Source organism: Castor canadensis, chromosome 4 (assembly GCF_047511655.1).
Source record: "Castor canadensis chromosome 4, mCasCan1.hap1v2, whole genome shotgun sequence".
Classification (NCBI taxonomy): domain Eukaryota; kingdom Metazoa; phylum Chordata; class Mammalia; order Rodentia; family Castoridae; genus Castor; species Castor canadensis.
In genome coordinates, this window is record NC_133389.1 from 155,887,035 (window position 1) to 155,900,727 (window position 13,693).

Below are 13,693 nucleotides of genomic sequence, written 5' to 3' on the forward strand. Positions count from 1 at the left end.
TTAGCTGTTTATCAAAATTACCTGAGGAATTTTTAAAATTCTGAATCCTAGGCTTATACTTAGCTCCACTAACTTTTTTTTTGGTGGGATTGGGGTTTGAACACCAGGCCTCATGCTTGCTAGGCAGGCGCTCTACCACTTGAGCCACTCTTTTTTTTTTTGAAGGTTCAAAATGCAATTTTTATTTAAAGGTTATGGCAATAATAAATAATTTCTAGAATCCAGACCTGCAAGTCTCATAACTTTCTTACCCTAACACATTGGAGCAAGGTCTTCAGAATCCCATGGGCCCCCAAAATGCCCTTCTATAGCACTATGCCCTCTTACTGATTTCTTCCTCATAGTCTTAAGGTTCCCACTCTCTTTACTTCATTACTACCACCTTTTTTTTTTTTTTTTTTTTTTTTTTTCATTTTTCTTTTATTATTCATATGTGCATACAAGGCTTGGTTCATTTCTCCCCCTTGCCCCCACCCCCTCCCTTACCACCCACTCCACCCCCTCCCGCTCCCCCCCTCAATACCCCGCAGAAACTATTTTGCCCTTATCTCTAATTTTGTTGTAGAGAGAGTATAAGCAATAATAGGAAGGAACAAGGGATTTTGCTGGTTGAGATAAGGATAGCTATACAGGGCATTGACTCACATTGATTTCCTGTGCGTGGGTGTTACCTTCTAGGTTAATTCTTTTTGATCTAACCTTTTCTCTAGTTCCTGGTCCCCTTTTCCTATTGGCCTCAGTTGCTTTAAGGTATCTGCTTTAGTTTCTCTGCATTAAGGGCAACAAATGCTAGCTAGTTTTTTAGGTGTCTTACCTATCCTCACCCCTCCCTTGTGTGCTAAAGCTTTTATCATGTTTGAGCCACTCTTACTAGCACACTTAACTCAGAATATTAAGGAACGATTTTAGCATTCAGTCTGGTGTGGGAAGTACTGCAGTATATGAGGTTGAAGGATTACAGTTTTTAGGTGAGTGGAAACTATTTGCTGAGAAATCTCAAAGCACTGATAGGAAAAAAAAATCTTAATGTTTATTTGGTTTATATAATTGTCATAAGAGGAAGGTTTGTGTTTTAGAGGTTAATTTAATTATTCAGATTTTTAGCAACTTTGTTGGATAAATTATCCAAAAATGTTACCTCTTTTGTGAGTTTATTACAAACTGCCAAAATTATCCAAAAATGTTACCTCTTTTGTGAGTTTATTACAAACTGCCATGTGTTACATTTACTGTCACCATAATAGAGAATTAGATATCATTATATATAACACTGAGAGTTCACATAATGTGGAATTTTGAATGGAAACCTGGGGGAAAATTAAGGTACCCTATAAGAGTACAGTAAATATAATATATCTTAAAAGTAATCTGCCTTGGCTGGGGCGCTGGTGGCTCACTCCTGTAATCCTATCTACTTGGGAGCAGAGATCAGGAAGAGTGAGGTTCAAAGCCAGCCTCTGGCAAAAAAAAAGTGAGATCCTATCTTGAAAAAAATCCAACACAGAAGGGCTGGTGGAGTGGCTCAGGTGGTAGAGCACCAGTCTATCAATTATGAAGCCCTGAGTTCAAACCTCAGTATGGAGCTTGGGGAAAGAGGGAAAGGAAAAGAGAATGATAGAGAAGCAGTAATATCATAAAACATTACAGCTGTGAAGTAGAGGATGTAAGGATATGTTCATTGAAAGCTGTTGAAAAATGGGAGGATGGCAAGTAAAGGGGTAAGGAAGAGCTATGGAAGGGGTGGAATGGACCAGACTAAAGTGTACCCACAGTGGGGATATACTGAGAAACTTCTTGGAATATCAACTTAAACATTAATAATGAAAGAACTATAAAATAGGTACAGTGTATGTGTGTAGGAGAGTGAATGAAGGAGATTAAGGTGAGGATACATGGTAGATGGACTTTATATACCTATATGAAATAGAACAAAGAACTGCTTGCAATTGCTTTAAGTGGGGTGGGGAGAGGGTTGAGGGGAAGAGACCATGGGGGCGATGTAACTAATGTATAATACAAGCGTGATTGGAATTGCCTCCATGAATCCCCCCACAACAAATATCCTAATAAAAAATTTTAAAAATTCTCTTTACAATGTGAATACTGTGTGTATTATTTGTTACTGAACCAATTCCTAGTAACTGGTGTTATTAGAGAATTAATAAGAAATTTAGTCATCTAGATCTTCAAATATGTATTTTTCTTAACTACTATTAGAAATAGGAGTGCAAGGAAGCTGGGTGTGTTGACATACATCTATAATGCCTGAATTTGGGAGGCTGAGGCAAGAGGATTACAAGTTCAAGGTCAGCCTGGGCTACATAGCAGGTTCCAGACTATCTCAAAATACAAATGAAGAACAGTATGTTTTTGAGTAATTTTTGTCATGATAGTAAGAAATTGTTATGATTTTTTGCAGTGTGAGTATTGGAGGAGAGTAGCCATCTGACTTTGGTTACTCAAGATGCAGAAGAGACAAGGATATTGCAGCTATTGCCGTGTGCAGTATGCTAACCTGGAACAGGTGAGAGGTTCCCACTGATGCGATAATACCTCAAAGGAGCTTAGTTGTCAATTTCTGTTCTTTCACATTCAATTGAATTCATTGACTCATTCATTGAACAGATTATTTTAAAAACTCACTAGTTTGCAGATACTGGTTAAGATTCTAGGAATATATATGACTGTGAACAAAATCAAGTTTCTTTTTTCACAGAGCTTACATTCTAGTACAGTAAGACAGAAAATAAGTAGTCATACAATGTTAGTACGTAATTGTGATCAATTTCATGAGGAAAATAAAGCAGGGAAGGGAGTGCTATTTTTAAGTAAGGTGGCCAGGTAAGGTCTTTTAAAAAAGTGATATTTAAATTGATGTTTGGAGTTTGGTGCCAGGTGTGCATGTATAGGGAAAAGTTTCCAGATAGAGGAAAGGAAGAGCAAGGACAGATTCTTCTGTGGCAGAAGAATGTCGTCACACTAACCAACAGCCAGGAGGCCAGTGTGACCACAGTAGAAATGGTGAGGTGGGTGTGAAGTGATAGACTGAGGAGATTTCCATAAAACCCTGTAGGTTAAGGCAAGGACCAAGTTTTATTCCAAGTGAGGTACGAAGCCATCTCAGTGTTCCGAGCCCAGGAATTAAATCCTCTAACTTGTGCTTTAAAAGGATCATTCTTGCTACGTTGGGGAGAATAATTGGTATGGTGGTTCTTTCAAACTTGTTTTTTATTGCAGTATAATTTTTACACCATAAGCATGACCCTTTCAAAGCTTGAAATTCAGAGATCTTTAGTGTGTGCACAGAGTGGTGTACTGTCTAATCCCAGAGCATTTTCATCACCTTAAAAGGAAACCCTGTATGGATTAAGCAGACATTCTGTATTCCCTTCTATCCCTCACCCCTGGCAACCACTAATTTCTTTCTGTCTGAATAGATTTGATGATTATGGGTATTTTATATAAATGGAATCATATACTTTGTGACTTTCTGTGTCTGGCTTTCATTTAGTATAAGATTATCATTCATCATAGCATGTATTATTACTCCATTCTTTTTTATGGCTGAATAATACTCCATTATAAAGATAATACCATATTTTGTTTGTTCATTCAATAATTGATGGATGTTTAGGTTGTTTTTACTTTTTTTGGCTACCATGAATATTGCTGCTATGAGTATTTGTGTATAAGTTTTTGTGTGGACGTACGTTTTCAGTTTTCTTGGGGTGTATATGTGGGAGTGGAGTTGTTGGGGCATATGGTAACTGCTTAATTTTATTTTTTTTTGAGGAACTGCCTCACTGTTTTCCAAAGTGGCTCTACTATTTTGTGTCACCACCAGCAATGCATGAGGATTCCAATTTCTCCTCATCCTTGCCAGTACTTACCTTTAAAAAAAAGAAAGATTATAGTCATGATAGTGAATGTGAAGTGATAGTTCATTGTGACTTTGATTTACATCTCCCAGTGTCATCGAGCATGTGTTCATGTGCTTATTGGTCATCTGTGTGTCTTTGGATGAATGCCTATTCAAATCAGGTGCCTATTTTTTTAAATGAGTTTGTCTTTTTATTGTTGAGTTGTAAGCCTTTATGTATTTCAGGTACCAGCTACTTATTGGTTACATGATTTGCAAATACTTTCTCCCCGTTCTCTGGGTTTTCTTTCTACTTTCTCAATAGTATGATTTGATGTGCAAATTCTGTGTAGTGGCTCATGCCTGTAATCCCAGCAGTCAAGAAGGTTGAGGCAGGAAGATCATGAGTTCTATGCTAGCCTGGCCTGCACAGTGAGACCCTGTGTCGAAAAAAGAAAAAGAATAGATAAATTCAATGATAGCAAATTTAAAAATTTTCCTTGAGGTCTCACTATGGAGCCCAGGTGGTCTCAAATTTGGCAACCCTCCTGTCTAAGCCTCCTGAGTCCTGGAATTACAGGTGTGAGCCACTATGCCCAGCTGAATTTGTGTGTTTTTTTCCCCTTTTGTTTCTTGGGTTCTTGATGCCAGAGGATTATCTAATCAAGGTCATGAAGATTTATTCCTATGTTTTCCAGTAAGACTTTATAGTTGCTCTTACTGTTAGGTCTTTTGTCCATTTTGAGTTAATTTTTGTTTATGGAATGAGGTAGGGGTCCAATTTTATTCTTCTGCTTGTGATATCCAGTAATCTCCACACCATTTGTTGAAAAGGCTATCTTTTCTCTATTGAATTGTCTTGATAGCTGTTGAAAATCAATTGACTATGAATGTAAGGGTTTATTTCTTTACTCTCGATTCTATTCCATTGGTCTATATATCTAACTTAATGCTAGTGCCATACAGTATTTTTGAAAATACATTTTTAATCAACATAGTAATTGTGTATATTTATTGGGTACCATGTGACATTTCAGTACATGTATGCAATGCATAACGGTCAGATTGTGGTATTTGTCATATCTCTTGCCTCAGAAATTTATCATTTCTTTATATTTGGAACAAAGTCCTCTCTGCTGTCTGTTTTGAAATACACAATAAGTTGTTGTCAACCATAGTTATCCTGTTGTGCATGTAGAACAGAAGTTACTCTGCCTATCCAACTACACTCCAGTACTTGTTCACTGTTCTCTCTCCACCCCATCCCCTTCTCAGGCTCTGATGATAATCAGTATTCTACTTGCCACTTTTACAAGATGTATTTTTTAGTTTCTACGTGTAAGTTAGATCATGTAGTATTTGTTTTTTCTGTGCCACTTATTTCACTTAACATGATACCCTCTAGTCAGTCCCATGTATGTTATTGCAAACACAGAATTTCATTCTTTCTTAGGCTAAATAAATTCCATTATTTGTGTGTATATGTGCGTACATATAATGGAATAATATATATACATTCCATTAAAAATGGAATATTACATATGTATTCCATTATGTATATGTATATATATTTATATTCATATCTACCTATCTATCTAGGTATCTATCCATCTGTGTATATATCGCATTTTCTTTTTCCATTCATCCATCTGTGGATACCTAGGTTGATGCTGTTTCTTAACCATTGTGAATGGTGCTACAATAAACATGGGAGCACGGATGTCTCTTTCATATACTGATTTTATTTCCTTTGGATATATACCTGGCAGTGGGATTGCGCAATCACATGGTAGAGTTCTATTTCTATTTTTTTCAATTTCAGTTTTCTGTACTGTTTTTGCATTGTGGCTATACTAATTTACATTCCCACCAATACTATATAAGAGTTCTCCTTATTTTTTGTCTTTGTCTTTTTTTTTGGCAGGAGGAGGGAATCCAGGGTTTGAACTCAGGACTTTTGCTTGCTAAACATTTGGGCCCGACCTACAGCCCCTGTCCTTATCTTTCTGATAGTAGCCATTCTTACTGAAGTGAAGGATGTGTCAAGACATCTCACTGTGGTTTTTGAGTTAGGTTTTCCTGATGATTAGTGATGCTGAGCATCTTGTCATATAGTTGCTTGTCACTTTCATATCCTCTTTTGAAAATGTTTATTCAGGTTATTTGCCCATTTTTAAACCAAATTATTACATTTTTTTGCTGTTGCTGTTTGAGTCCCTTATGTATGCTGAAAATTATTCCCTTGTCAGATGAATAATTTGCAGAAATTTTAGGTTGTTTCCGTACTTCCCTCCCTCCCTTTCTCCCTCCATCCCCCTTCTCTCTTTGGTAGTGCTGGGGTTTGTGGTGCTGGGGATCAAACCCAGGGCCTTGCACATGCTATGCAGGTACTCTATGGCTGAGCTACATCTCCAGCCATGCTTTTTTTTTTTTTTTGGTGGGGGCGTGGAGACTGGAGTTCAAATTTATACATTTGCTAGGCAAGTGCTTTGCCACTTGATCTATGCCTCCAGTCCTTTTGGCTTTAGATTATCTTTTAGATAGGCTCTTGCTTTTTGCCCTAGCCAGCTTGGCACCACAGTCGTCCTACCAGTGCCTCCTTGGTAGCTGGTATTGCAGGCATGAAACCACCATGTCCAGCTTATGTGTTGAGATGTGGTCTCTAACTTTTTGCTTGGGCTGTCCTTGAAATATGATCCTCCCAATCTTTTCCTCTCAAGTAACTAGGATTACAGGTATGAGCCACGGCATCTGGCCTTTCACTCTTTGATTATTTCTCTTGCAGTATAGAAGCATTTTAGTTTGAGGTAATGCTGTTTGTCAGTTTTTGCTTTTGAGATGATATCCAAAAAATCTTTTCTCAGACCAATGTTTTGAAGCAGTTCCCTTATGTTTTCTTCTAATAGTTTAATAGTGTCAGGCCTTACATTTAAGTCTGATTCATTTTGAGTTGACTTTTGTACATGGTAAGCAATAGACGTCTGGTTTCATTCTCCTGCACATCGATATTTAGTTTCCCAGTGCCTATTACAGGAGAGACTTCCCTTTCTCCAGTAGTGTGTATCCTGTCTGCTCTCTGTTGTAAGGATGTAGATTATTTCTGGGTTTGTTTTTTTTTTATTCCTTTGGTCTATGTGTCTGTTTTTATGTCAGTACCATGCTGTTTTGGTTACTGTAGCTTTTTAGTATGTTTTAAAGTTGAATATTGTAATGCATTCACCTTTGTTCTTTTTGCTCAGGATTGCTTTGACTATTCAGGGTCTTTCGTGGTTCCATACAAGTTTTATGCTTGCTTTTTCTAGTTCTGTGAAGAGTGTCATTGGCATTTTGATAGGAATTGCATTGAATATTAATTTTCCAATTCATGAACATGAGATATTTTAATTTTTTGTGTCCTCTTCACAATGTTCTTATGTATTTATAATTTTCATTGTAGGAATCATTAGTGTTTTGGTTAAATGCATTTCTAGGTATTATTTTTTAATTTTAGCCATTTTGAATGAGCTTGCTTTTCGACAATTTTTTTTGAGATAGGGTCCCATTATGCACCAGGCTGGCCTTGAACTCATTGTGTTTCCCAAGCTGGCCTTGGCTTCCTGAATGTCAGTATATCCAACTGCAATTTTGAAAAAATGACTGATTTTTATATGTTGATAGGTTGGTTTTTGTATCCTATAACTTTACTGAAGTTGTTTTTTAGTCTAACTGTACTTTGGTGGAGTCTTTAGATTTTTCTGTTTATATAATTAGTCCATTGTAAACTGGGATAATTTGACCGCTTCTGTTCCTATTGAGATGCCTCTTATTTCTTATCTTAGTGCTCTGGTTAAGACTTCCAATAAATCTGTTATTGGAAGAACGGTGAATAAGAATGTAGATGTTGATACCCTTGTTTCGTTCCTGATTATCGAAGAAACATTTCAGATTTTCCTCATTCAGTATTATACAGGCTGTACGTTTGTAATATATAGCCCTTATTATGTGGAAATATGTTCTTTTCATACCTTTTTTTTTGTTTTGAGGGCTTTTAATCATGAAGAGATGGTGAGTTTTATGAAATGCTTTTGGTACATCTATTGAGATGATAAGTTTTTTAGCCTTTGTTCTGTTGATGGTATTGTGTTTATCAGTTTGCATATGTTGAACCATCTTTGTGTCTCTAGAAAATGCTCACCTGATCATGGTGTATAATCTTATTTTATGTGCTGTTGGATTTAATGTGTTAGCATTTTGTTCAGAACTTTTGCATTTGTGCTCACCAGGGATATGGTCTATAGTTTTCTTTAAATTTGATGTGTCCTTGTTTGGTTTTGGTATCAGGATGATGCTGGCCTTGTAAAATGGGTTTGGAAGGGTTCTCTTACTTTCAGCTTTGGAGTAGTTTGGGAAGACATGGTGTTAAGTTCTTTATAAAGAGTTGGTGAATTTCCTTAGTGAGTGAGTCTATCTGGTCCTGAGCTTTTCTGATCCAGTCTTGTTCCCTCTTATTTTTTGAGGCTTTCTGTTTCATCATGGTTCAACTTTGATGGGTTAAATGTGTGGAAAAATACATTTTCTTCTGGGTTTTCCAGTGTATTGGCATATTACTATTCACAGGGATCCTTTGTATTCCTGTACTATCAGTTGTGATGCCCCCTTTTTCCCTCTTGATTTTTATTTGAATCCTGTCTCTTCTTTGTCTTTCTCTCTCTCTCTCTCTCTTTCACACACAAACATTCTATTAATTTATGCTCTGATCTTTGGTACTTACCTCTTTCTGTTAGAAGAAGTTTCATATGTTCTTGCTTTTCTGGTTCCTTGAGTTGCGTTGTTAGGTCATTTATTTTAAATCTTTCTTTTTTATATAGGCACTTACTGCTATAAACTCCCCTCAGTCCTGCTCTTGTTTTATTCTATAGGTTTTGGTATGTTGTTTAAATTTTCATTTGTTTGAAGACATTTAAAAATTTTCTTTTGACTTCATTGACCTGTTTGTTCAATTTAAGAGCATGTAGTTTAACTTGTATAATTTCTTTCTTTTTTTTGGTGGTACTGGGCTTTGAACTCAGGATCTTATCACTTGATAGCGGGTGCACTACCACTTGAGTCACATCCTCAGTTCTTTTTGTTTTTTTGTTATTTTTTGGATAGTCTCAAGATTTTGCCTGGGTGGTCTGTGGAGTGTGACCCCCCTACCCATGCCTCCTATGCCTCTAGGATTATAGACATGTGCCGTCAGGCTTGTTGATTGGGATGAGTTCTTGCTTACTTTTTGCCCTGGCTGGTTTTGAACCACAATCCTCCTGATCTCGGCTTCTCAGGTAGCTGGGATTACAAGTATGTACCACCATGCCCAGCCCCTTACTTATATGATTTCTAAAGTTACTCTTGTGGATTGCTGGCTTTATTCCATTCTGGTCAGAGAAGGTACATATGCTGATTTTTATTTTAATTTTAATTTGTTGAGACTTATCCTGTGGCCAAATCGCAGAATGTTTCATGTGCTGATGAAAATGTTCTGCTGCTGTTGGAGGAAGTGTTCTGTAAATGTCTGTTAGGTTCATTAGTCTATAATGAAGTTTAACTCTGATGTTTCCTGATTGACTTTTTGTCTGGTTGATCTGTCTATAGATAAAATTAGGGTTTTGAGTTCCTATTATGTAGAATCTATCTCTCCTTTTAGGTCTAATTTGCTTCATATAATTGGGTACTCTACCAATGTGTCATTCATATACACACACAGACACAAACACACACACATGTGTATGTATTTCCTTTTGTTGAATTTATCTCTGTCATTTATATAGTAGTCTTTTTTGTCACTTTATATACTGTTTGACTTAGTCTGTTTTATCTGAGGGAGTGTAACTTAGCTTGCGTTTGATTCCTGCTCACATATCATCTTCATTACCCTGTTCTAGCCTATGGGTAACTTCACTGGTGAAGTGAGTTTCTTGTAGGAGCATGTCATTGAGTCTTTTTTTATACATTCAGATAGTCTGTATCCTTTATTTGGAGAATTTAATATGTTTATTGTAAAGCTTATTGGTAAGCAAATATATACTCTTGTAATTTTGTTAATTTTTTGGGATCATTTTATAGATTTTGTTCATTTCTTCCTGCTGTGGTTTGATGATTATTTGTATTGATAAGGTTTGATTCTCTTCCTTTTTTATGTATCTGCACTACTGTTGAGTTTTGTACTTTTATGATTTTATAGTGGTAGTTGTCCTTTTGCTGCTAATTTAAGACTTCCTTAACCCTTTCTTCTAGGGCTGATCTGATAGTGGAGGATATCCCCAGCTTTTTGCTTGTTTTAGACTTTACTTATCTTTCATTGATGAAGGATAGCTTTGCTGTGTATAGTATTCATAGTTGGCAGTTTTTTCCCCCAAGAATATCTTTCCTGGCCTCTAAGGTTTCTGGCTGATAAGTCTGTTCTAGTGTAGCAGTGTGTTCTTATATGTGTGACTTGCTGTTTTAGAATTCTACCCTCCTCTTCTTTTGTGGCACTGGGTTTGAATTCAGAGCTTTGTCCTTGCTGCACCACTTGAACCATGCCTCCAGCATTCACGTTCTTTTACTTTTACTTCATAATATGACTTGATTATATGACTGGGAGAGTGTTAGTCACCTTTCTGTTACTATAACAAAACACCTGAGATAATCACTTTATGAAGAAGAAAGCCTTATTTTAACTCATAGTTTTTGGGGTTTCAGTTCATGATTGGTTGGCCCCATTGCTTATGGGCTTGTGTTGAGGCAACACGTTTATGACAGGGAGTGTGTGATGGAGCAAAGCTGTTCTCTTCATGGCTGAGATGTGGAAAAGAGAGGAGCAACAGGGTCCCCACAGTCCCCTTGCAGAGATGCTCTTGGTGACCCAAGACCTTTCATGAGAACCCACTTCTTGAAATTCCCACCATGTTTAACACTGCCACGCTGAGGAACAAGCCTTTGACCCGTGGGCCTTTGGGAGCATCCCAGATTCACACTGTCATAGAGGATCTCGCTTGCTAGAGTCCTTTGATCTTCCCAGATCAGAATGTCCATATCATTACAAAATTTGGGAAATTTCAAAAAGGTTTTTCTATCCTCTTTCCTCTCTCTTCTCATTTGGAAAGCCCATATGCAGCTGTTTCGTCACTTAGTCATTGCCCCTACACCTCATAGTCTTTATTATTTTTTAATTTTGAGGCAGGGATTTTTTTCAGTCTGACTTGGAACTTTTAGTCCTCTTTCTTCAGCCACCTGAATGCTGGGGTTATGGGTGTGTGCCACTACATCCAACTTTTCTTCATTCTTTTTAAATTTTTTTTGTTGTTACTAGATTGGGTTATTTCAAAAGACCTGTTTCAAGTTCAGAAATTCTTTCTTCCACTTGATCTAGTCTGCTTTTGAAATCCTTAAGTGTATTTTTTTTTAATTTATTGAATTCTTTTTTTGGGGGTGGGGTAGGACTGATATTTGAACTCAGGGCTTTGTGCTTGTAAAGCAGGCTCTGTACTGCTTGAGCCAAGCCTCCTGTCCATTTTGCTCCAGTTATTTTGGAGATGGGGTTTCAGGAACTGTTTTCCCAGGCTGGCCTTGAACTATAATCTTCCTGATCTCAGCCTCCCAAGTAGCTAGGATTATAGGTGTGAGCCACTGGCGCCCGACAATTTACTGAATTCTTAGCTCCGATATTTGTTTGGTTCTTTTTGTGATTTCTGTGTCTTTGTTGAATTCATCATTGAGATCATGGATTGTCTTCCTGATTTCATTGACTTATCTTTCTACATTCTCTTATATTTTATTGAATTTCCTCAATCATTATTTTGAGTTCTTTTTCAAGCAATTTGTTGATTTCCTGTTGTTTGAGTTTTGCTTCTGGAGAGCTATTAAACTGCTTTGGAGGCATCATGTCACCTCGTTTTTCGTGCTTTTTATGTCCTGCATTGATGCTTGTGCAACTTGCAAATCAGTTGTGTCCACCAATTTTATACATTTGACTTTCATAGTAAAAGACATTTTGCTGGCAATATACCCTAGGGGGTTGGTTGGGTAAAGCCTTGGTTCCAGGTCAGCGTTTTGATGTTGTGTACCTTCTGCTGGAATCAGTTTTGGTGATGCCTGCAAGTGTCATAGTAACCTAGAAGTAGAGCTTTTAGAATTGCATTGCCTTCTGGAATGTGGCTTTCTTAGGTAGTGTAGGTTCACTGGCATCTCTGGGTGCATGTATCTGTCAGTTTTTGTGGTTCTCACAGGCCATTTTGTTGGACCTGAGCACATGAGGTGTGGCTGGCACAGTAGTGGAGGCACAGTCTAATATTTTCGAAGAGTTGGGCAGAAGTGGGTCTGCTTCAGTGGGCCCAGGTGGGTCTGGTGCAGTGTCCCTGGTAGTGGATTGGGTTGCCTGTCAATGTATGAGGGCCAAGTGGGGACTGGTTTGCACCAGAAGAGGTCTACTGTCAGTGTCTGAGAGCTGCACTGACTTTATAGGGTCTCAAGGGCCAACCTGCTTAAGTTGACTGCCTCCTGGGATCGAGTGTGTGGGGGGGGTCGCCTATCTGCTTTTCAGGGCCTCAGTTGACCAAATTTCTCAGGATGGGTTGAGAAGTGGACTGTTTCTTGGAGCCTCTGTAGGATGGGCAGGGCTTTCTCAGCTGCTTTCTAGCAGCCTTAGTGGATCAAGCTATTTTTGACAGACTACCCAGCTATTCCCAGGCTAGTGAGAAGATGGATAGGGCACCCCACTGCTTTCTGGGGCCTCTGTGGGATGAGCTTCTTAGGACCTACCTTCTTTGGGTCAAGCTGACTTTGGGTGGGCCACCCATCTGATTTGCACAGCTAGGTCAACGAGCTTCTGTGGACAACTTCCCTGCAAGTATGAAATGTCAGGATGGAATTTTGCATTAGGTGCTTGGGTAAGAGTTGCAGTAGGCTCTTGGCTAAGGGACAGCACAATGTGGGCTTGGCTCTTTCTGTGGGGCAATGCTGGTGTGGTAACCCAGCAGCTTCCCATAGTGGGCCCAGTACCTGTAGGGCTGCAGGTTTCTCCAGGAGTAAATGTTTCAGGTGTCTGTGGCCTGTGTGGGAGGCCTTCTGCCATGACAAGTCCATCTTCTTTTTTTTTTTTTTCTGGTAGTATTTGAGGTTTAAACTCAGGGCTTCAAGCTTGCTAGGCAGGTGCTCTACCATTTGAATCACTCCACCAGGCCTTTTTGGGTTGGGTATTTTCAATATAGGGTCTTAACTTTATTTGCCCAGGTTGACTTCAAACTGAGATACTCCTGATCTCTGCCTCCTGAATAGCTAGGATTACAGGCATGAGCCACTGGTGCCTGGCGACAAGTCCATCTTAATTCAGGGTTGATGTTGAGAGAATGGACAGTAGGTATGTGCTTAGTTGTGCTGTATTTTGGATTTTAAATGCCCCCCCAAAGGTCTCTGTGTCAGAGACTTGATTCTGAGTTTGATACTCTTGGGAGATGGTAGAAACTTAAAAACAGTAGAATATAGTGAGAGGTCTTCTGGTCATTGAAGGGGACACTGGGACTCCAACTCTTTACTCTTAATCTTGAGGTGAACAGCTTTGCCTCCCCACTATGATGTTTTTCTTTACCACAGGCCCCAAAACAACTGGACCAACCAGTCACAGGCTAAAACCTCCAAAACTGGACCTCAGTAAACCCTTCCTCTTTGTAAGCTGAATATCTCAGGTAATGGAAAGCTGACTAATACACCTTCTTCACAAGGCTGTCAGAAGAGTCCTTACTCCACAGTGCCTCTGCCTTATTCCCACTTCACTCTGGAGCTTTGCCTTTTACACTCTGGTGAAATGGCTATTGTGCTTTGTTTCGGTCACAGGGAAAC

The 13,693-nt window shown here is 38.5% G+C and overlaps 1 protein-coding gene across 11 annotated transcripts in view; it reads left to right on the plus strand.

Moving 5' to 3' along the window:
• Zdbf2 (zinc finger DBF-type containing 2) overlaps positions 1–13,693 on the plus strand; it is a 45,226-nt gene that overhangs the window by 6,035 nt on the left and 25,498 nt on the right. For 9 of the 11 annotated variants that reach the window (XM_074071551.1, XM_074071555.1, XM_074071552.1 and 6 more), the window contains exon 4: positions 2,420–2,524. Coding sequence is in view for 6 of the 11 variants with exons in the window: in XM_074071550.1 (XP_073927651.1) it covers positions 2,465–2,524 (60 nt within the window). In the remaining 5 variants the exon portion in view is untranslated. Of the gene's footprint in view, positions 1–2,419; positions 2,525–13,447; positions 13,540–13,693 lie in introns of all 11 variants that reach the window. The other 2 variants (XM_074071553.1, XM_074071554.1) reach the window with 1 other exon arrangement.